We start from the raw sequence: 23,786 nt of genomic DNA, 5'->3' as shown, positions 1-23,786 counted from the left end.
TGATCCTCATATTTTAGATAGACAATCCTGATTTAAAAGACTTGCCTGATAAAACAATCATTTCAAAGCAAAAATTGAATTATTCTCATACCATGCTCCCCAACACAACCTATTATAGGAAAAAAAATACATTGGGTTGCTGTGAGTTTTCCGGGCTGTATGGCCATGTTCCAGAAGCATTCTCTCCTGACGTTTCCAAGAGTGTCTTCTGCTTGGTTCACTGCCATAATGGGAATGGCCAAGGTGTCCATAAGTGAACATTATGAGTCACTGAGGCTCACATTCCAAGTCAATGAATTTCAACTCAAGGAATCAATAACAACTCTGTTTAAATAATTGTGATTTCTATACCATTTTATAATATGTTCCCATGGCTAATGTAATGGAAAGTTTTTGCAAAAGGTTACAGCTATGTTGTGTGTTAAGAGCTCAGTGGTAATGGTTCAGAAGAAGTCTGCCATTGCCCTATTGGATATGATTATTAAGATAAATAGTGTTAGAGCTTCTTGCAAAAATAGGTTACTATTCCATCAACAGAAAGAGTTTTGACATGCAGAGAATCAATGACAGACAGCAGGAGTTTGCAGACAGATATAGTAATCTGCTCAGGGATATGAAATGTCAGAAAGAAAAATGGACATGGACCGGAAAAGACAATAAAACACTCTAGTATTTTAGCCATTTTCAACTTTGGGTTAGAAGTAGAACATTATAGGTATGAACCTATATAATTCATATATGCCCTACAGACACAACCTAAGAGACGTGCAGTAGAAATAATGCAGTTCGACATCATTTTAACCACCATGGTTCAATGTTGTGGAATCCTGAGATGTGTAGTGAGGTACCAGAATGCTTTGGAAGAGAAGGCTAAAAGTATTGTAAAACTATAACTTCTATAATTTCATAGCATTGATTTCATAGTCAATTAAAGTGATGCCGAACTGCATTGATTCTATAGAGATGCACCCTTGGTTCCTTACAGCAATGATGGAGTATACTGAACATTCTCTGCTTGATGTTTCAAGACCTCCTTCATAGAATTTTATTTATTTATTTACAGTATTTATATTCCGCCTTTCTCACCCCGAAGGGGACTCAGGACGGATTACAATGAACACATATATGGCAAACATTCAATGCCAACAGACAAACAACATACAGTATAGACAGACACAGAGGCATTTAACATTTTTCCAGCTTCACGATTCCGGCCACAGGGGGAGCTGTTGCTTCACCATCCACTAGTGGCTGTACTTCCTCATTCCTTTCCTCGTGTTTTGCTGGCAGTTTTATGGTGTTGTAAATTAGTTAAATTAGCCTCCCGCATAAAACGTACCTGAATTTCCCTACTTGACAGATGCAACTGTCTTTCGGGGCTGCATAGGTCAACAGCAAGCCGGGCTATTTAATGGCCAGGGGCTTAACCCAACCCAGGGTTCGCACTCATGACCTCTCGGTCAGTAGTGATTTATTGCAGCTGGTTACTAGCCAGCTGCGCCACAGCCCGGCGCAGATTAACTTACTGGGATCTCCTGAGGAATGGTCTCTTTGAATTTGTGATACACATATGCCTACCGTTGTTGAAATTTAGAGAAAACAAATCAGAAGGACGACTTCAAGGATTATTTTAAGCCAAGCTGTGTGATGGGAAATATAATGTATCTGTACTTACAGATACTTACACTTACCCAGGGATTCCGCCTGATTCAAGTTTGTTTGCAATGTCTACATCCCAGGACCAGACATCAAACTGCCATTTCCGGAGACCCAACACACCACATAGAACTGATCCGGAGTGTATTCCAATTCTCATATCAACATCGTGCTTTGTCCTTGACCTTACATACCTAAGGAACAAAACAGGCATTAACATGTATGTTAAGCGGTTCAGGATTGCAAAGATTCATGCAAGGAGACATTCCTTTTTTTTGTAATAATTTTTATTAGAAGTTTTCAAGGTACTTATACATTGAAAGAGGGGGAACAATATTTATAGGAAAGTTAAGAAAAATAGAAAGAGAGACAAAAAATAAAAAATATAATAATAATAATAATAATAATAATAATAATAATAATAATAATAAAAGTCCTAGAGAAAAAGAAAAAAGAAAGAAATTGAACTTCCATTCAACTCTTGTTCCTGTTCAATTTTCTTTTATTCTGCTTCTTTTTAGTTCTCTCCCATTTTCTTAAAAAGAAAATCTTTATTTTCCTACTATTCTTCAAGGATTTACTTTAAATTGATATACTCTTCAAATACCGACCAGTCAGTCTTCTTTACGCTCTTGCCAGTATTTTTTTTTCAGACAGTATGTTAGCTGGTCCATATCTTTTATCTCCCATACTTTTTAAAATCAGTCTTCTCTATCTGGTATCTTCTCCATCTTCCACATCTTTGCAAAGACCATCCTTGCTGCCGTTGAAAAGAATATAACTAGTTTTTCTTTATTGATATCCTGAAAAATTTCTTTATCCAGAATGCCCAAAAGGTAAGTCTCTGATTTCATTGAATAGTTCATCTTTAAAATTTTCTGACTTTCACCATGCACCATATTCCAGAATTCTCTTGCTTTATTACAAGTCCACCAACAATGGTAAAATGTGCCCTCCTTGATCTTACATTTCCAACATTTATCGTTGGCTTGTTTGTACATTACACTTAGTTTTTTGGGGGGTCAAACAACATCTATGTATCATTTTTAGACAGTTTTCTTTTAGATCCATGGCATAAGTGAGCTTCGTTCTTCTTGTCCAAATCTCAGTCCATTCTGACAAAAAAATTGACCTACCTATGTTTTTTGCCCAGTTCACCATCGATTTCTTGACTACTTCCATCTCCGTTTCCCATTCCAACAGTTTATTATATAGTTTTGTTATTAGCAAGGAGACATTCCTTATGACTGCTCCCTATTCCTGGAACTCTCCTGCAAAGTCTTAACTTGGCTCAGAGTGCATCTACACTGCAGGATTGACACAATTTGACACCCTGTTAACTGCCATGACTCAGGGCCCTTCCACACAGCCCTATATCCCAGAATATCAAGGCAGAAAATACCACATTATCTGAGTGTGGACTCAGATAACCCAGTTCAAAGCAGATATTGTGGAATTTTCTGCCTTGATATTCTGGGATATAGGGCTGTGTGGATGGGACCCCTGTGCTAAGGAATCCTGGGATTAATAGTTAGGGGAGTTACCAGCACTTTCCAGCAGAGAAAGCTAATAGCTTTGTAAAACTACAACTGTCACAAAACTGCAGCTGTGACTCAAATTAAAATGTTCATATTTTAATTTAACAGCAGAATTTAAACATTGTATGGAATTTGGAAGGCTTTTGAGGTTTGTGTGCCGTATTGGACGGAACTGAAAGCTGAAAAGTATAGATAAGATTGGAATGATACAGATTATAAAGCACAGCTGTATTCTCTCTTATTTCAAATAGAGGTTATCTGATAACATTACATAATTAAGTGATAGCATTCCTAGTGGGGGAAAACGAATGCAGCAATAAAGTGGTTATGAAGGTGGGAACACTTAATTGCATTGCATGGACCAGTAGCATACATATTACTGTTATTAAAGAAAATAATATAAAACAGCAAAGAAAAGTGACTGACAGGCAGGTTTGAATATAAAAGGTTACATGGTCCATTGGATCTACTGAGCTTCCCCTCATAAAACTAATTGTATTGTCATTTGTTGAAGTGCTGGCAAGTGATTTAACTCAGGTGTTTTCTCATATTGCCTGCTATTTGAAGCAACTAATGGCTTTTAAAAAAAAGCTTTTCAAAATGCCACTTGCTGGATATTAAAATAAGTTTTGCCAATATTTGAATATAAATAATGAAGAACATTGGACCTGATTAAGAATAAGGGATATCACAAAAGACCTTTTCTAGGGATGCTTCTACAGTGTCATATAATTCAGATTACCAAAGCAGATAATCCACATTATCTGCTTTGAACTTGATTATCTGAGTATACATTGCCATATAATACAGTTCAAAGCAGATAATCTGGATTTTATATGGCAGTGTAGAAGCCTGAGTCAAGCTTAAGAAGTTAGAAGGAGCCCTCCTGAATCTGATCAAATATTTATAGTTCTACATTTGGTTTTTGCATTGGCTAGGCTGAATTCAACTGACAACCCACAAGTGGGACATGAGTGCATTTGAACCTCCCACTAGGTCAGTGGTTCTCAACCTGTGGGTCCCCATTTGTTTTGGCCTTCAACTCCCAGAAATCCAAACATCTGGTTAACTGGCTGGGATTTCTGGGAGCTGAAGGCCAAAACACCTGGGGACCCACATGTTGAGAACCACTGCACTAGGTTCTCTAGAAACTAGCACTGAGAGACATATGGAGGTGACATTGTCCAACTCCATTGCTGATCCACCTCCATGGTGGATCATCTGCATTGGGTTAAGTTGTGTTGTCTACACTGTCCTGGTTTAATCTAGTGCACCCTGCAATAAGGACTGGAAGTCACTAGACAATGACATTCATGTAAACATCCAGGAGAGACGTCTCGGCCATTGCAAGTTATTGAGTCTGTGACGATGAGCCTTTAGTACAGTGGGTCTCAAGGTCCGGTACCTGGGATCCCCAGATGTTTTTGGCCTTCATATCTCAGAAATCCTAATAGCTGGTAAACTGGCTGGGATTTCTGGGAGTTGTAGGTCAAAAACATCTGGGGACCCTGGTATTAGAACCACTGCTTTAGTTGGAAGCGCTTTGATTGGGCTTTTCCTGCTTGTCAGGATGTTGGACTGGATGGCCCTTGTAGTCTCTTCCAACTCTATGATTCTAGTCCTGGAAAATGTGTAGTTGGAAAAAAAGTAGAAAACGGAAAGTTACTTTTTCTCAGTTTGGATATATGTCAACTACTTTCAATTCAGCCTCTTTCTTCCTTTCATTCAAAATGTATGATCCAAAGCAATGTTAGCTCAAAGAAATCAAGACATCATTGGCATCCAAAATGTCTATTACACAGGGAAGAAACCATACTCTTCACATCCTACTTTCACATGAGTTAACATCCGGAGGGAAAGAATCAGTCAAAAATTCAATATGTTCATGCCTTTCTTACCTACACTTTTAGCAAAATAATGCTATGTATATACAGCAAGGAATGGGATTTCACTGAATTTTATGCTTGCTTACAATCACCTTCGCTAAATAATAGTAAGTACGGAAATCTATATAATATGGACTCTCTCTGGTCATATGGGAATACACACACACACACACACAATTACAGCTGGGGTTTCGATCCAGGACTCCATGAATACCAAAATCTGGACTTTCAATCCAATTAAAAACAATGGTATGGTAAAATAGTGTTCATTATATAAAATCAAAGTTTACTTATTTAATTAAAAATAATGTAATGGATGGTTAAATCTGTAGATACGGAGAGCCACTGAATGGTCATCCCTCCACACTTGCATTTTGACTACCACATTTCATGACTAATTACATTAAATCAATTCTAAAAGTTATTTTCTTGAGTGTATAATTTGGTGGAAGGCATATACTATGTTCCAAGCCAGCTTCCCCGCCCACCCACAAAAGGCTTGTCTACCTTGAATAAACCAGAAACTAAGCATACAATAAAGTAGAATGGAAGAAGCCAAGGATATCCCACAGCCTAGCTATAAGGAACTGGGGAATGGCAGATAGAGGCACAGCGTGACAGTAGCAATAAAAGCAAGAGGAGAGAAAATACAAATTACCTGATTGTTTTGATCATGCTGAGTCCCATTTCAACGCAACAATGAGCATGGTCCTGTCGAGGCTCAGGAAGCCCGGATACACAGTAGTAGCAGTCTCCAAGGATCTTAATTCTAAGGCAGTGATGTTCCTAAATCCACAAAGAAAGGAGAGTGGGGAGAAAAGTAAAGAGAAAGAGCCAGGGAGGGAAATAGAAAAGGGAAAAAAATACTGTGAGCTTCAGGAATGAGATTGTAAGAACAAGAAGTGTTGAAAGATACTGGCATTTGAAGTTTTGAAAAAGCGATTCCCTCAAAATGTTTTAATAAAGCTAATGAGAAGGAATAATTAAAGATTATTTCTTAGGAGGACTAAAGTAAGTAATAAGTCATTCCCATTTTCCGCTCAAAGTTAATGTTTGGCAGCTCTTTTCAGCTACAGATGTGAAAAGTTAGCATTACTTCTTCCAAACGAGGCAAGGTCCGGTACCATATTTATAGGATGGGACAATGGGTTAAACCCTGGTGACAGCTGAACTGCTGGCCTGTGGTTGGATTGCTGACTTGACAGTTGCTGGTTCGAATCTGAAAGGCAGGGTGAGTTCCTGTCTGTCAGCTCTAGCTTGTGGGGATATGAGAGAAGCCTCCCTGGGCAACGTCTCTGTAGATGGCAAATTTTCTCACACCAGAAGTGACTTGCAATATGTTCTCAAGTAACTTCTGACATGATAACCCACCCCTCCAAAAAAACCCATATGTGTACCCATTGACTACTACTGTTTGTTCCTCTTAAACTCTCCAGAGACCAGAAGCCAATGGATGACCAACTCTCAGAAACTGTTTGAAGGTAACATTTATTACTGGTAGATAGATATAACAAAGGTTTGTGTTTTCTTCTTGGTCTGAAATCTGCAGAACATTTTGACATTCTGCACTGACTAAAGCATTATGAATTTCATTCCATTATGCACAGCTTAGCCATCTCCACTCTCAAATAAGATCATTGCTTTCCATGCACTTTGTCACAAATCTGCATGTGTGCCAAATGAGGTGCTTGTTTTCTTGCAGCAAGTTCTGGCAGGTGTGAAAAGGCTACTTTTTTGGATATTGTTAAGTCAACTGAAATTTCTCTCTTTCTCAACCTTTCAACAAGTCAGGGAGGTGGAAATAAATGTGACGAATGGGAGGCGATTTCCAGTCTGACTCCTGGTAGAAGGGACCATCAGTGTGGGACGGCAAGAGAGTGGCCTTATATGTATAAAGGATGTTAAGAAGTGAGGAAGATATATTGGATTTTTTTTAAGAAAAGAGACAAGCATTTCATTGCCAAGCCTTTCTCCACAAGCAGCAATTGGGAATAACCCAGACACTGAAAGAAAGTCACAACGGCTTGGATCTTGATGGCTCATTAAATACGGCATCTCAAACCATCTGTTTAAGGAAACTGCCAAAAAGAAGAGGAGCAGTGGAGAAGGTTGCCAAGAGAGAAACACTTTCCTCCTAAACAGAACTTCACAAAAAGGACTGCAAAGGGTTTGGATTATATTTTGACAGGATGCTAATTTTTTAAAAAAAATATTGATTTCAGCTTATGATGACCCTATAAATGTGAGACCTTCAAATTAGGTCTTGTAAACTCTTTGCAAACTCTTGATTTCTTTAATGAAGACTGTCCACTGAAATGTGGCCTTCATCTTTTCCACCTTATCCTTTCTCAAGCATTATTGATAATGGCACAGTGGGTTAAACTGCTGAGCTGCTGAACTGTCTGAAAGGTCAGTGGTTCAAATCTGGGGAGCAGGGTGAGCTCCCGCTATTTGCCCCAGCTTCTGCCAATGAAGCAGTTTGAAAATATGCAAATGAGAGTAGATCAATAGGTACTGCTCAGGCAGGAGGGTCACGGTGCTCCATGCAATCATGCCGGCCACATGACCTTGGAGGTGTCTATGGACAACACCAACTCTTTGGCTTAAAAATGGAGATGAGCATCACACCCCAGAGTCGGACACGACTGGACTTGATGTCAGGGAGAAACCTTTATGTTTACTTTTATTGTGTTTTGTAATTAATCATGTCTTACAATGTGTCCAAAGCAGAATAATCCCAGTGTAGTCATCTTGGCTTCTAAGGACAGTTGAAACTTGATTGGCCTTTGGACCCATTTATTTGTCTTTGTGGCCATCCATTGTATCTGTAGAACCTTTGTTCAGCATGGCATTTCAAATCAGTTGATTCTTCTGCGACCAGCTCCCTACATTATCCAGTTTTCTCAATCATACAGAGATCAGATATACAATGGTATGGGTAATCCTGACTTTAGTATTCAGTGATATTCAAACACATATATTTATCTTTAGATATAGTCTCTTGCGTTATACTTAAGAAGCCAAAGTGAACAGTTGACTTAAGCTCTTAGAATGTCTAGTACTGTACTTCTGAAAGGCCACCAGCACTGATCCCTTTTGCTTGTGGCTATGTAGAAGAAAGGAGATAAGAACATCTACGCAGACTTGTCAGATTTTCTGGTAACACTGCCATTATTGACCAGAAATGGAGACCTTCCCGTTCACAAGATTTCCTCACCTCATGCCAACAGTGAAAAATGTTTTGGTAACTGGTTGGCCACTAAAGTAATGATGGAACAGACAGATCTCCAATCTAACAGGATTCTTCTTCTGTTTTAATATTATAAGCTTACTTAAAAAATAAAACAGAAATGGGTGGTGGAAATGAAAGAAAGCACGAAAGGCAAACAGGCAGGAAGGAGAACCAAAGAAATGAGTTACTCACACATCTTTCCTCTGAAAGGGAGCAAACACAGACTTCTTTTAAGATTGTTTTTTCTTTTCCTGGGGCAGGAAAATGATGGATTGCATTTCCTTAGACCTGTGTCATGTTATCAATTCCACCCACTCTTCAAGCAAGACTAATATGCCAAGTGCCTAGCAGAAGCTTGAAGCATGCTATTCATCTCGGTTTGGAAACTAGACTTCATAAACAGATGGTAAAAGTGATGCAGAATCCCAACAGGAATTATGGATGGCCGAGGAGTAGCTTATTGATGTTCTCTAGGTTTGTAAGGCCTTGCATTGTATAGTTGAGATTGCCATCTATAGTTATTTGTCTTGCATGCAAGAAATCCTGGAGTCAGGAATTTGGACATCCCAGGCCAATTCCACACAGTTGAATAAAATCCCACATTTTCTGCTTTGAACTGGAATATAATCAGATAATCCAGTTCAAAACAGATTTCTCAGAGGGCCTCTGCGCATGCATGGTGGTTTTGGGGCGTTTTCTGTAATCCGGACCTAATTTTATAGGGTTTTTGATGGAAAGACATAGATTGGATGACTATGTCTTTTGTGGCTAAATTTGGTGTGATCTGGTCCAGAGGTTTTGTTGTTCACTCCATAAGAAGTATGCACATTACATTTTTATATATATAGATGGACTCTCTCTGGTCTCTGCCATGATATTCTGGGTTATATGTCTGTGTCGAAGGGTCCTCAGTTTTACAGTTGTGAATAAGTAGTTAATGTATATACTTGAGTATAAGCCTAATTTTTCAGCCATTTTTTTAGGGCTGAAAAAGCTCCCCTCAGCTTATAGTCGAGTGAGGGTCCTGGCTGGCTTCTATTCAGGTCAGCTTATACTTGAGTATATAGGTATTCAAAATTGAACAGTCTTATCTTATTAAAGTCTTATTATCTTAAATTACAGTTTTATATAAATATTCAAAAACATTTAACCTACTGATGCCTCAAATAATGCAATTTTATTAATATCTATTTTATTTCTGAAATTGATGCGTAGCTGCTGCATTTCCCACCCTTGTCTTATACTCAAGTCAATAAGTTTTCCCAGTTTTTGTGGCAAAATCAGGTGCCTCGGCTTATATTTGGGCCAGCTTATACTCGAGTATATACGGGACTTCTAATTGATCCCTTTCCCCAAAGACATTACCTTCCTTATCATAGTGGTAATATAATACGGAATAACTTTATTCCTTTTGCAAAATAACAGTGACTTTTAAATGGCTTTATCAATACAGTGGTTTGGAGTCACTACAGGCCCTTCCATACATCCATATAACCCAGAATATCAAGGCAGATAATCCACAATATCTGCTTTGAACTGGATTATCCGAGTCCACACTGCCATAGAATCCAGTTCAATTTGAATTTTATACAGCTGTGTGGAAGGGGCCTAAATAGTGGGGAAGAAATATAAGTGAGCTGCTATTCTGTGTATTTCTGTGTTTATTAACAAAGGGAAAATATTGGAAAATACAGATAGGAGAATAATGTTTCTTTTTTAAAAAAATAAAATAATAAAAAGCAATTATTTGGTCCATTAATTTAAAAAACACCTTCCCTAGAGGTTTTTAATTAGAGGCTGGATGGCTATCTGTTGGGGGTGCTTTCATTGTGCTTTTCCTGTATGGCAGGGGGTTGGAGTAGATGGCCCATGTGATCTCTTCCAACTCTATTAATCTCTGATTCTATATTTATCATTCTTTAACATTTAGTGAACCTGAAAATTCCATTTTCCACATTTAGATACCAAGGATGGTCAATCCACAGGTCAGGTTTTTGGCATGTATTGCCTCCATCCCACTTCAATGGTCCTAATAAAATGTACGCCTCATCCCTAATGCTTAAAATTTAAGTTGGTTTCAAGCTCAATGAACCTAAAGATCAATTTTATACCTGTGAACAAAGTCTGATGAAATCTTTATAAGCTAAGTGTAGAGGATGAGAGTTGAACAAAATTCTCAGTGCCGAATTCTGTAACTTAAGCTATATTGGTTTCATACCACTGTTACAAGTATGATTCTATCTGAAGGATTCTCAGAATATTTACCTTGATGGGACACTTAGAATGATCTTTTAGAGAAGAGAGAGCCAGAAGATTATATCAGTGCATTCTTTTGTATGGATAAGCACTCTCTCAACTCAAATAGAGCTAAGCAAAGTCCTCAAAGTCTTCAAGTCTGACAAGCCTTTGAGGAAATGGACACTCTGAATCTCTGTTTTTATAGGTTCTGAGAAGCTTTCTAACTGAAGCTGCTAACACTTGAAAACTGACATATTTTCTCTGACACAGTGATCAATAAACTTTTATGAAATGTCGCATATGTATTCATTTACAAATCAATTCAATTATTTATTAAATTGAATAGTAATTGAGGGTTCAGATGGAACTGGGGAAAGGGCGGAGATTGCAAAATGTCTGTCAATGGAGGAAATGGTTGGCTGGTAGGGAAGATATATAGTGCATATACTCGAGTATAAGCCTAGTTTTTCAGCCCCTTTTTTAAGACTGAAAAAAACCCATCTCGGCTTATACTCGGGTGTGGGTCCTGGTGGGCTTATATTCAGGTTGGCTTATACTCAAGTATATATGGTATACTTATTATTTTTCTTTATTATTATTGGTATTGTTACATTTATTATTTTACTCTATTAATTATTATTATTACATTTATTATTTTACTCTGTTATTGTTGTTACTTTTACATTTATTTTACTCTATTTTTGTTATTATTAATACATTTATTATTTTACTGCATTTATTATTATTATTATATTTATTATTTCACTCTATTATTATTAAAAGGATACATAAGCACATTTACATCGAAGAAGATGAAAATAATGATTTAATCAGAGCTGAACAGTCATACCTTAAATTACAGTTTGATGTAAAGATTCAAAAACATTTAAACTACTGATGCCTCAATAAATGTAATTTTATTGGTATCTTGGCTTATACTGGAGTCAATGTTTTCCCAGGTTTTTTGTGGTAAAATTAGGTGCATCGGCTTATACTCAAGTACAGTAGAATCTCATCCAACACTCACTTATCCAATGTTCTGGATTATCCAACGCATTTTTGTAGTCAATGTTTTCAATACATCGTGATATTTTGGTGCTAAATTAGTAAATACAATAATTACTACATAGCATTTCTGCGTATTGAACTACTTTTTCTGTCAAATTTGTTGTATAACATGATGTTTTGGTGCTTAATTTGTAAAATCATAACCTAATTTGATGTTTAATGGGCTTTTCCTTAATCCCTCCTTAATCCAACATATTCGCTTATCCAACATTCTGCCGGCCCATTTATGTTGGATAAGTGAGAGACTACTGTATATATGGAAGAGTTCTTCGAAGGACCCTTCCACACAGCCATATAATCCAGAATATCAAGTCAGATAATCCACAATGGCGTCTTTAAACTGGATTATCTGAGCCCACACTGCCATGTAATCTAGTCTAATGTGGATTTTATACAGCTGTGTGGAAGGGGCCTGAGATAAATGAAGGATGCTTACAATACTTCTGTGTTGCCATAAAAAAGAAACAGGTGGCAATTGTTGCCTTTCTCAAACTAGTTCAGACTAATAATGGAAATGGAAAAATACAGGGCCTTTTTTGGGGGGCGGAGGGAGGGAAGAGCTGGTTGGTAGGAGAGTGCTTTTGGAATTTCTTCACTGTCACAAAATATTAATCCATGTATTCAGAGAACCAAAAAGGATTAATCATTCCCTCCCTCACTTCAGGATTTATAATAAGGCAGAATGAAAACAATCACAAAGCTTCCGTCTTTTCATGGACTGACATTTGAAGAGCTCATTTCTTTGGCTCCAAATGGTGCCAGTTTGTTTGGTTCCTTTTCCAGCTGTCATGAGTGTTGCTAGGGGCTGTGCAAGTGTTTCAGGCCAGATATAGAGAGTGATCTGAGGAACAGTCTCAAAAAAGGGCATACGTTGAACCACAAATTGTGTGATGGGATGCAAACAGCAGACATTCTGATCTGTGGTTCTGTTTTTGCAATGGGCAACATGATGCACTGATGCAGAAAATAATATTCATGTGGCATTCAGCATCAGTTCATATTTGCCTTCTAGGGGAAAACATGTGTTGAGACACTTTCTAAGTAACCCAACTTGTGTTGTGAACAAGCGGGAGAGCTCAATTATATAAAGGGGTGAGGCAACAATCTCTCACTCACTCCAGTAATTCCTACTCATTCATTCATATTAAGTATTTGATCTTATATCTTTCCTATGTTAAAAGATGTCAGGGCAGTGTACAACAAAATTAATACAGTTGGCCACCCACAGCCTGAAAATATTAAAAATAAATAGATCTAAAACGCAAATCTAGATTTTGCCACCTTATATAAAGGTAAAGTCATGTCTGACTCTGTGGGGGTTGGTGCTCATCTCCATTTCTAAGCCAAAGATCCGGCGTTGTCCGTAGACACCTCCAAGGTCATGTGGCTGGAATGACTGCATGGAGCGCCGTTACCTTCCCGCCAGAGCGGTACCTATTGATCTACTCACATTTGCATGTTTTTGAACTGCTAGGTTGGCAGAAGCTGGAGCAACAGCGGGCGCTCACTCCTGGGATTTGAACCTGGGACCTTTTGGTCTGCAAGTTCAGCAGCTCAGTGCTTTAACACACTTTGCCACCAGGGCTCCTATGGATAACGCCGGGACATAATTTTATTATGCCATTGTATATTATATTTTTGAGCACCCATGGATTCTCTAGGGGCCTTGGAATCAAACCACAGATAATAACAAAGGCTCACTGGTTCAAGGATCAAAGTCCCAGGCTATTTGAGTACCTAAATCCTTTACTCTAATCTAGAATTTAAACTAGAAGTGTGTTGATAGCCACTGCAGTGACTTTAAAACTAGTGTTTTATGGTTCTTCTGAGATGCTCTCATTAGCAATTAAGTTGCAGTGTGTTGCATTAGCTGCAGTTTTCTAGTGATTTGTGGGAGCAGGGCCAAGCAGAGTGCACTGCTGTAGTCCAACTAACGCCAACATATGAAATATTTCGACAAGGTTATTCTTCTCCATAAAGGTCATAGCTGGTGGGGAAGATGAAGCCGGTCTTAGGCACTTTGTGCCACACAGTCTACTTGGTCCTCGGGGGACAGAGAGGGATTTAGAAGAATTCTCATGAACCTGCTTCCTCAAGGGAGATGCACTCCTATCTAGCATATACTCACACCCAAGAACCACCAATCAATAAAGCCCACAACCTATTGGGACCTAGTTTCAGTTTACTGGCCCTTATCTAACCAATAACAATATCCAGGTATTGGCCCAATACCTGAACACCGAACTAACTTTAAAGCAAAGAGAACGAGAGCTGTGCCACTAGTGTATTGATTTTTTTTTCCATGTCAGGAGCGACTTGAGAAACTGCAAGTCGCTTCTGGTGTGAGAGAATTGGCCGTCTGCAAGGACATTGCTCAGAGGATGCCTGGATGTTTTTTGATGTATTTACCATCCTTGTGGGAGGCTTCTCTCATGTCCCCACACAGAGCTGGAGCTGACAGAGGGAGCTCATCCGCGCTCTCCCCGGGTTGAATTCGAGCCGGCAACCTTCAGGTCAGCAACCCAACTTTCAAGTCACAAAACATTTAAGTGAAATGGGAGTATCCTACAGCTTTGATAATGGGATGCCTCCATAACGTGTTGCTGGGTAACATGATCAGAGTTCTGCAGACTTCCCATAATAAATGACAGCTACCGTGGAAAAAGAATGCAGGACTAGATGGGCCATTGGTCTAATCTACCATGGCTTTTCTAATGTTCTTATGTCTTTATGTTCCCGTGTGAGGCTGCTGAAAGCTGCCGACATGGCAACAGTCAGAACACACAATGCCAAATTAGATAGAGGAATATTCTGAATTAATATAAGGCAGCCTTGTTTCTAATCATAAGGAAATTTGCAAGGCTGGTCTTGTAACAGTAATATTTGTAGCAGTAGTTTAAAATCCTACAGAGATTCAGTTAAAATGTAATGCCTTCCATGGCTGAAATCTCAAGAGGCAGACATTTATTTATTTACAGTATTTATATTCTGCCCTTCTCACCCCGAAGGGGACTCAGGGCGGATCACATTATACACACATAGGGCAAACATTCAATGCCCATAAACACATCAAACAGAGACCGAGACAGACAGACGCAGAGGCAATTTAACTTTCTCCTGAGGGGATGTTCAATTCTGGCCACAGGGGGGAGCAGCTGCTTCATCATCCACTCTGATGGCACTTTCTCATTCCAAGTCGTAAATTAGTTAAACTTGCCTCCCCACTTTATAAGTGGTACCTTATTTCCTACTTGATAGATGCAACTATCTTTCGGGTTGCTAGGTCAGCAACGAGCAGGGGCTATTTTTAATTTTTAATTGATGAGTGCTCACCCTGCCACGGGCTGACCTCGAACTCATGATCTCATGGTCAGGGTGATTTATTGCAGCTGCTCAACAGCCTGTGCCACAGCCCGGCCCCACTAACTGCTCCAAACATGAGATGTTTGGACATATCAGCAATGTTTAACAGTAATTACCAATCAGAGGATATATGCAAGTTGGAAAGAGAGCCAACCGTCTGCTTTTGAAGATAATTTTGCTCAGTCCAAAAGGGCATAAACAATTAATAACAAGGGATTAAGGTTTCAGCATCTCATAGAGGCTTGCAAAATATGTAAGGCATCAAATCAAATATAGCTTACCAGCTTTGTGCGATGGCCCACCAAGAGCATACTAATCTTGAGACTGCGTGATTAGGAATGTTATATAGCTGTTAGGTTGGGATCTGACATGATGGCTCATATACTGAGCCACTATGAAAGTACCCTTTTCTCACAAAATCCCACATTCCTTTTGCATTGGAAATTAAAATAACAATTCTGTGGCAAGAATCCTGAACCAGTTGGATGGTAGGTCGGAAACAGGCAAATAAACAGGCTCTTTAAGCTTCCCCTTCTTCTTCTTTTAGAACTATGCTATAGCCTAAATACTCTAAAAGAACCATATCCCATAACATTTTGCAAGCTACATAGGGCCAGTCTTGATTAGGACGTAGATGAGAAACGGCCATTGAATTCCAGATGCTAAGCAGTGGTTCTCAACCTGGGATCCCCAGATGTTTTTGGCTTTCAACTCCCAGAAATCCTAACAGCTGGTAAACTTGGCTGGGATTTCTGGGAGTTGTAGCCCAAAAAACATTTGGGATCCCCAGGTTGAGCACCACTGCCATAAGTCAACAGGCAACATTGCTAAGATTCAAAGACACAGCCAAGCCATGTTAGTCTGGATCAATATGCATAGGTATCTTGTAGCATCTTGCAGCAACCGAGAGAATGAAGTTGCTATAAGATCCCTTTACATATAGATTGCTATGCTAAGGCCTGACTTCATTTTTTATTTTTCTGAAATCACTTTCTCCTCCTTCCACTAGTTAAAGGGGGCCAAGAATCACATAATGGGAGTCTTCAGGGAATTGTGTAAACAAGAATTAGGTTTTTATCTCTTGTCCTATGTATGATGTATTTCCTTAGGCAATACATTCAAGCCTTTTGAAAAAAAATCTCATTATGACTATCAAAAGTAGTCCTGCTTTATAGCCATAATCCAGCCCATTGTATTCTGCTGCTATAAACAGCAAACATTATTACATATTGATTTAATGAAAATGAGTTAACAACTTGACTCACATGTGCTAAGCGATCAAATCTGGCAAAGAGTTCATTTAGCATTCGGACCAACTCCTGGGCTGATAGTGTTGTGGAGAGGTTTGTGAATCCTTTTACATCTGCAAAAAGAATGCTGAAGAGAGAATGGAAAAAGGGAAATGAACATTGATATAAGTGATTATCATCGGAAAGTAATTTAAACAATAATGTTAGGCATCAAGGCAAGACCATTTTGGGTAGAGCAGGCATATATAAATCCTGCAATTTCTTCATAAGCAATATAATGTTTCATAACCAAACGAACTGTCTTCCACCCATCTGACCTGTCTGTTCATTTTAGCGTGCATGAAATTGTTAACAGCAGAAGAATATATTAAATAAGAACAGGTATTTCTAAGTTCAGAAGCTATTGTCTTCTTCTTATCAATAGCTCTCTTAAAACAGGCATTCATAAAATATGACAGATTTATGGATGTGTTTTTGCAGTGAAAATAAAAACTCAAAGAGTACACAGATATGTTTGGATAGCACTATAGTCCTTGAGTGAATCTGAAAAGTGAGGGATAATTTTGAGGTCACTGGAGAAGATGGTGGGGCATTAACATTGACCTTCTCATTTTTGTATTCCTCAGCTTCTGTTTTGATCCACTATTGATCCACAAGAACACTTACTTCCAGTCTGGATTTTAAAGGCAGGTCAATTCATGACATTTTGCTGTCTGAAACAAAGGACATGGCAGCACCTTCCTCACTTTATTTGGAGAAACAAACTGGATCAGCTGCTAATTTTATTTGTATGGCAGATTGCCTGGAACCAACCATTCTGCCCTCCAAGAGAGAGGACTAGTCAAGCTGTTCTTGAGTGTTGTCATCTCCACACACTATCAGCATGTGTTGACTAGGGATACATCTACACTGTAGAATTAATGCAGTTTGACATCACTATAACAGCCATGGCTCAATGTTATGGATTATTGGGATTTGTAGTTTAGTAAGGTACCTGCGCTCTTTGGCAGAGAAAGCTAAAGACCTTATAAAACTACAACTCCATGATCCCATAGCATTTGAACCATGGCAACTGAAGTGATGTCAAACTACAGTAGTTCTACTGCAGGCATGGGCAAACTTAGGCCCTCCAGGTGTTTTGGACTTCAACTCCCAGAAACTTACTAGCCAACTTATTAGCTGTTAGGAATGGTGGGACTTTAAATCCAAAACACTTGGAGGTTCTAGGTTTGCCCATACCTGTTCTATAGTGTAAAGGCACATTTTCTTTGCATATTGGCAGGGACACACCTAAGTAAAAGACATTCTCACTCCATTTACATGCCTCCAATACCTCTCCTCAATGCCACTAGACAGAGGGCAACTTGCCTAAGCAAAGACCACAAGTTCAGGTTGATCATTTTTCATGATTAACCTTTCAGACTTCATTAAAACTACAATCTCCACCTTTCAAGTAAATTTCTTACTTGATTTAGACCTCTGTGTGGATGCATCCAAGCATCTTTCATTTGGATGTTTTAAAGTCTTTAATCATGTGCATCTCCTTTGTGCCAACTTTTACTGAAGTCTGTGGCCAAGCTCTCTTACTTTGGATCAAACTTCTCACCAAGTTTAGATTTTTAAATACTGCAATCAAGAGCTTGGCATGTGCCACGGCAGGGCAACACATATTCAATTTGTAAGTCACTACAATTTGACAGGCTTTCTTCTTTTGCATCATAAGTTGGACAACAAAAAGAAAGAGAAAACTTCCCTGGGCAGGAAGGTATTAAACTCCCAGTAAGATGCTTTAGATGTTTGGTAGGGTGTATTTATCTTTGTGCCCCAAAAATTGTGTAGGCTTTGTGAATGGACACTTCACAGTTGTCGCTAACAACAAGATTTGAGCTGGCACAGTATCACAGAGCTTCCCTAGTTGCCAACCCTGGGAACTATCTAGATTCTAAGAAGCACCATCATATTCAAGAGGATTGTTTCTTCCCTGCATGCTGTTTTTCAAATTTTTGTTTCACTTTGTTTCCCAGACAGCCTTTGTGCATGGCCATTAGCCAGGAAAGATCCGTTTCCGACTTCTTGAATAGCGCTATCCAGGGGGCTTGGAACTGCCTACATAATTTGGCAGAGAGGACCTGCGTCGGAAAGATTACAGGCTCAGGCTAATCATGTTTACATGGAAGCAAGTGCCATTAATTCTAGTGGGGTTTACATCAAAGTAAGTAAGCCTTAGATGACACAGAGTGGATTGTGGTAAGAAAACGGAGCATTGTTGAAGGGTTCCACCCTTGCTATCATGGACAAGCTTCATCCATTGACATGGAAGCAAAATCAAAGTCAAAATGTCTGTGGAGATCAAGCAAGTGAACAGGGGTAGGTGCAGAATTGCATGAAATGTTCTTCTATTGAAGGAAAGAGGGGTGAAAGAAAGAGGAAAAAAGAATCCAAAAATGTTCCAACATTCGAAAACAGGGATTAATGAACTGATCCAAAGATGGCACACACAGCAGCCCCCAGCTGACATTCAGCCAGGAAGAAAAGATCATTAACGGGGGAAATCAAGGCAAGCAGACACATATTCCCTCTCTCACCTGACATTTTCATAGCGGTGAATATAGATCTTGTGAAACTGATGCTGCAAATGTTCATCCTCCACATTGGTCATGTCGTTAATCATTTCAAGCACCACAAATCGGGGCAATACAGATAAAACCAGCCTCTCCTGAAACAAGAATGAAGAGACAGGGGAGGTGGTGGTCCCCAGGACAGAGGTTATTGATGCATTCATTTACTATTTAAATATTCATATTCCAAACTATATTTTGTCATCTCATTAAAATAAAGTTAATTTAACACTTGAAAACCATTCACAACGTTAAACTATTTACAATGTTAACGTCTATTTATTCTGCAAGCATAGCAAGGCATTCAACAGGTTTAAGCAGGTTTAAATAATTAAAACAATTTAAAACCACGAGCATTTTGGAATAAACCACTGTTGACCATATTTCATGCTGAAATGAATTAAGTTCTCCAAAGGTAATAATCCCACAGTCAAAAAGCATAAAAAGGAAGGGGAGGGGAGTAAAATGTCAGCACTTTTTTATTTTCACATAGATTGTTCTTCCAACTCTACTGTAGCTGGAGAACTTGGTTTGTATCAAGCTAAAGCAAAAGTACAACAAGTTAGTCTCAGAGACTTCCTCCTTCCTTTTTAGCATGGCTACTTCTTGGAAAACAATCAAGAAGGTCCTCTCTTGCATTCTCCCCATAACATTTGCCCTCATCGGTAGGACAAAAAGGAAACCAAATGCCAACAGATGATGAACTGCAGGTTGTTGTTGTTGTTGTTGTTGTTGTTGTTGTTGTTGTTGTTGATAATTGGCATCGAATAAACTCCAATTTATGATAGCACAATGAATGAAAGGCCTCCAAGTCACCCTATGCTCAGATCCTGCAAATCTAGGACCATGGCTTCTTTGATCTGGAACAAGATCCTCTTTTCCTACTGCCTTTCACCTCACCAAGCATTATTGTCTTTTCTAGTGGGTCATCTCTTTTTTATGATATGGCCAAAGTGTGACAGTCTCAGTTTAAACATCCTGGCTTCCAGGGAGAATTCAGGGTTGATTTGATTCGGACTCATTTATCTGTCTTTTTTAGCAATCCATGGTATTGTGATGCCTAGGGCACCTTTGACCCAGGACCCTGTGCCATTTCCTGACCAGGAAGAAGACAATTTGGGTTTTCTCCCAAGCCACAAGTTTCGACACCCTTCCAGATGCCTCATGTTGACATTTCCGAGCCAGAGCCAATTAAGGATGCCCTTGAAACAATGCCAGCTCTCCCAGATTCTCCGGAAAACTTGGCGTTTGATAGAAGGGCATTTGTGTATTCAGACAGGTCAAATAGACAGAGCCTCCGGAGGAGCGCCAGATTAGCGGAGCGTGGTGATTATGGTTAAGCCCAGTTCTCTTGGGAAGAATTGGGGAGTTAGGCACCTGGGGTAATAACTGTAACAAGCTCAGTTCTCTTGGGAAGTTTTAGGGAGTTAAGCACCTGCTTGGGGGAGCTTATGAACTTCAATAAAAGTGTTGTTTTGAGAGCTTGCCTTTGTGGTGACAACTTTAGATCTCACTGAGAAACATCATTGACTCCAGCTCCTGGTTTCCAAGCAGCCTGATGGTGCACTTACTCTCGAGTAGACCGGGCGCTGGTCTACCTCCTTGCCAAGTTTGGACTGCGTTTCAGTTCCAGAACTTCTATTTTATTCCTTGACCTGAAATCTTGTCTTTGGACATTAATCAAGAGAACTTTTCTTGCTACTTGCTCTTTTTCCCCACTCAAAACTCAGGCGGAGTTTGAGCGTGTTTCGGTTTCTGGATTTTGAACTCTAATACTGGACATAAGACTTATACTTATTGGACAAAAACTGATCTTTCCTGAAAGGTAAATTGCTTCTTCAACTTTGCTGCTTAATTCCTTTTGGAACCTTATTTGCTTTAATAAAGATATTATATTGTTATTGGTCTTTGTTTTGGTTTTCGGTGCTCCAGCTGCCTCGGGCGTAACAGGTATAGAGCCGCAGTGGCGCAATGGGTTAAGCTGTTGTGCCGGCTGAACTGCTGAACTGAAGGTTGGCTGTTCAAATCTGCGAAACGGGGTGAGCTCCTGTCTGTCAGCCCTAGCTTCATGCAGGGACAGGAGGGAAGACCCCCACAGGATGGTAACACATCCTTTAGAGAAGGGATGAGTATCCATGTAGGGCATGGGGACTGAAACTATCTCATTTATCTCCCCAGTGGCCTACACTTCTGATCTCTGACAAAACTGGTAATGTGACTATACTTGTTTTAGGAACTGGAGGCAACAACAAGATACCAGAGGATTGGTTTCATAATAAATTGCCCTTCCTGGAAGATTCCATGGGCAAAATTCTCCATTTTCCTCTTCCCCCATCTTTTGGTTTTGGGGTCCCAAAATGGGTTAGGTAGGCTGCGCACTGTGGCTACCCTTGCTTTACAGAAAACCAACAACAACAAAAAAAGAAAATGATTTTTTTTAAGACACAAAATTGAGCCCACTCTTCTCATGTAAAGAATTGGCTTCTAAGGACTAAAACAACAAAAGGATCTCTATGGAACATTCCTAAAATAACTTTGCTTAAATGCAGTATAAAGAAATATGTGAATCTTGACATTCATAACCTCTGAAATTCATAATCCTCATCAAATATTTAGAGTGAAAGTTGTTTTTCCCTCATGTCAATAGGTGACTCCTCAGATCAAGCATTATAAATATGAAACACTTGTTATCCATTATAGCATTTTTGTACAAATTATGAATATTTATAGCATTAGCCAAATAACAAGCAAATGTTTTTCTACGTCACCGACAAAAACTGTTCTGATCCCAAGTCATTAACACTTTTTGCTTGTATTATGCAAGTATATATTTGTGTAGGACATTTATACATTATCAATAGCATAATGCATAACAATACAATATAATGATATGCATTCCCAAGTACGTAAGTTATCAGAACTTTCCATAAATAAATAGCACAAAATACTTGGCAGAACACTGTTCATCTGTGACGTAGAAAGAATATGTGTTTCTTATTTGGCTACAATAAACAACAATCAAACATGATTACAGAGCATAGTCAGAGCAAAGATTAAAGAGACCACAAGGGCCATCCAGTCCAACCTCCTGCTATGGAATTTGAATCTATTGCTCTGTGTCTTAAGAGTAGCAAAAAACAAGCTAGCGGCCTTCTGAATATTTCATTATTTCTAGGAAGGGATATCATTTCTAAAAATCATCATTTTAGATGAGATCAGTGGTTTCCCAGGTGTTTTGGCCTATAACCCCCAGAAATCCCAGCCAGTTTACCAGCTGTTGGGATTTCTGGGAGTTGAAGGCCAAAACATCTGGGGAACCACAGGTTGGGAAACACTGGATTCGATCTAACACATCATCCCCAGTTATGTAAGAACATCACCAGATAAAGATGTGTGTGGATGTCTTGTGGATATTTTGGGATGCTTCTTTACTGATAGGTAAAGACAATTAAAGCCATGGTTTAGATAAGTGGTCTTGACTTAATAGTTCCCCTTGAATGCCTGTTCCAATATGGTAGCTTTTAAAACTAAGACTATGACCTATCTACATGAACAAAAACCCCTGGGTTCATTCTGAATCCAGTGCCAGTTGAACTTCATTATGTGCAGTGACTTCTAATGAGTATCCAGTTTTTCTGTCCAGAACCCAACTTCTTTCTGCTTTAGGCAAAGTTATGGGATTTTCCAGAGTTTGCTGGAAATCTGGAGTACCCCAGGGTTTCATAGCTATCTGGACAGCTGGGTTGGGTGTTATTTCAGCTTGATCCACTGTCTAGATCAGGGGTCCCCAAACTAAGGCCCTCCAAGGTCATTTACCTGGCCCCTGTCCTAAACTTTAGACTTAAGGTTGACATAAGTCTGAAATGACTTGAAGGCACACAACAACAATCCCAATTCTGGACTATTTCATCATAGTCCGCCCCCCCAACGGTTGGAGGGACCGTGAAGTGGTCCTCCACTTAAAAAATTTGAGGATCCCTGGTATAGATGGACACCACCACCATCATCCTCTTCTTCCACTGATCAGCACAAGCTTATTTCTGTGGTGTCACTGTTGCTCCCCAAAAGCCAAGAAGCTCCCTGTGAGCATCTGACCACCATGGTCACATTTACTGATGTCAGAATGGGAGGCCCATGCCACCAGCAAGAAGAAGGGGTTGCTCAATCACCTCTTTGCCTGTTTCATGGGTGTCTCATTATAAGATGACAGAAGCAACAGGCAATGGCTAGGCATTTGCACAGAGAGTGATGGCTGGAGAGGAGCAATTGCATTGACATGGAGGATGGATCAGAAGGGCTGATATAGTTTCAGGTGACTGAATGCCACTGTAGCACCAGAATGGGTTTATCCCAGTGTGGTTGGACACCACCTCAGTTGCACTGGGGCCAGGACTAAGTTTAAGTTTCCAGACAGTTTCCAGACAGTTTCTAGATCAAGCAGCCAGTGTTGACAGTCTATTTGTGTTTTTCCATGCTCAGAGTGAGAACCAAAGAAAAGTCTTGAGTATCAGAACCCAACATAGTCCTACTGCAACCCTAACACACAGTTATTTGGGAGAAAGTTCCACCAGATGAAGTTCAACTCATTGGCCTAAAGCCAACACTATACCTGTAGTAGCACTGGAAGTTCCTCCTTTTCACCCCATCACCAACACTTTGCAATGGTGAAAACCCACTCAGTCATATGGATAACCTCTTATTTCTACTCATGAAAGTTCTTGACTGGATTCTGGCCCTTCTCAGGAGACACAATTAAGATTGCAATGTAAATAAACTCCATAGTAGGAGGGCAATGTTATTTCAGTGAATATATATCGCCAGGGGAAAGAAGAGGTAATTTAAATATCTGAAGGGCTGTCACAGACAAGTTGGAATTAGTTTCCTTTTCCCTGTTGCTTCAGGCACTAGAGTCTGAAGAAATAAATTCAAATCACAAG

The 23,786-nt window shown here is 39.4% G+C and overlaps 1 protein-coding gene across 2 annotated transcripts in view; it reads right to left on the bottom strand.

Annotated features, from left to right (window-relative positions):
* Positions 1-23,786, bottom strand: part of adcy8 (adenylate cyclase 8) — a 154,487-nt gene that overhangs the window by 55,376 nt on the left and 75,325 nt on the right. For both annotated transcript variants that reach the window (XM_003219392.3, XM_008108199.2), the window contains exons 3-6: positions 18,817-18,947; positions 16,247-16,358; positions 5,739-5,866; positions 1,692-1,850 (exon numbers count right to left, since the gene is read on the bottom strand). In XM_003219392.3, the coding sequence (XP_003219440.1) occupies positions 1,692-1,850; positions 5,739-5,866; positions 16,247-16,358; positions 18,817-18,947 (530 nt within the window). The remainder of the gene's footprint in view (positions 1-1,691; positions 1,851-5,738; positions 5,867-16,246; positions 16,359-18,816; positions 18,948-23,786) is intronic.

This window comes from Anolis carolinensis, chromosome 4, assembly GCF_035594765.1.
Source record: "Anolis carolinensis isolate JA03-04 chromosome 4, rAnoCar3.1.pri, whole genome shotgun sequence".
In the NCBI taxonomy this organism is placed as follows: Eukaryota; Metazoa; Chordata; class Lepidosauria; order Squamata; family Dactyloidae; genus Anolis; species Anolis carolinensis.
The sequence above is the reverse complement of the archived record's forward strand: the minus strand, read 5'-3'. Positions and strand labels throughout refer to the sequence as shown.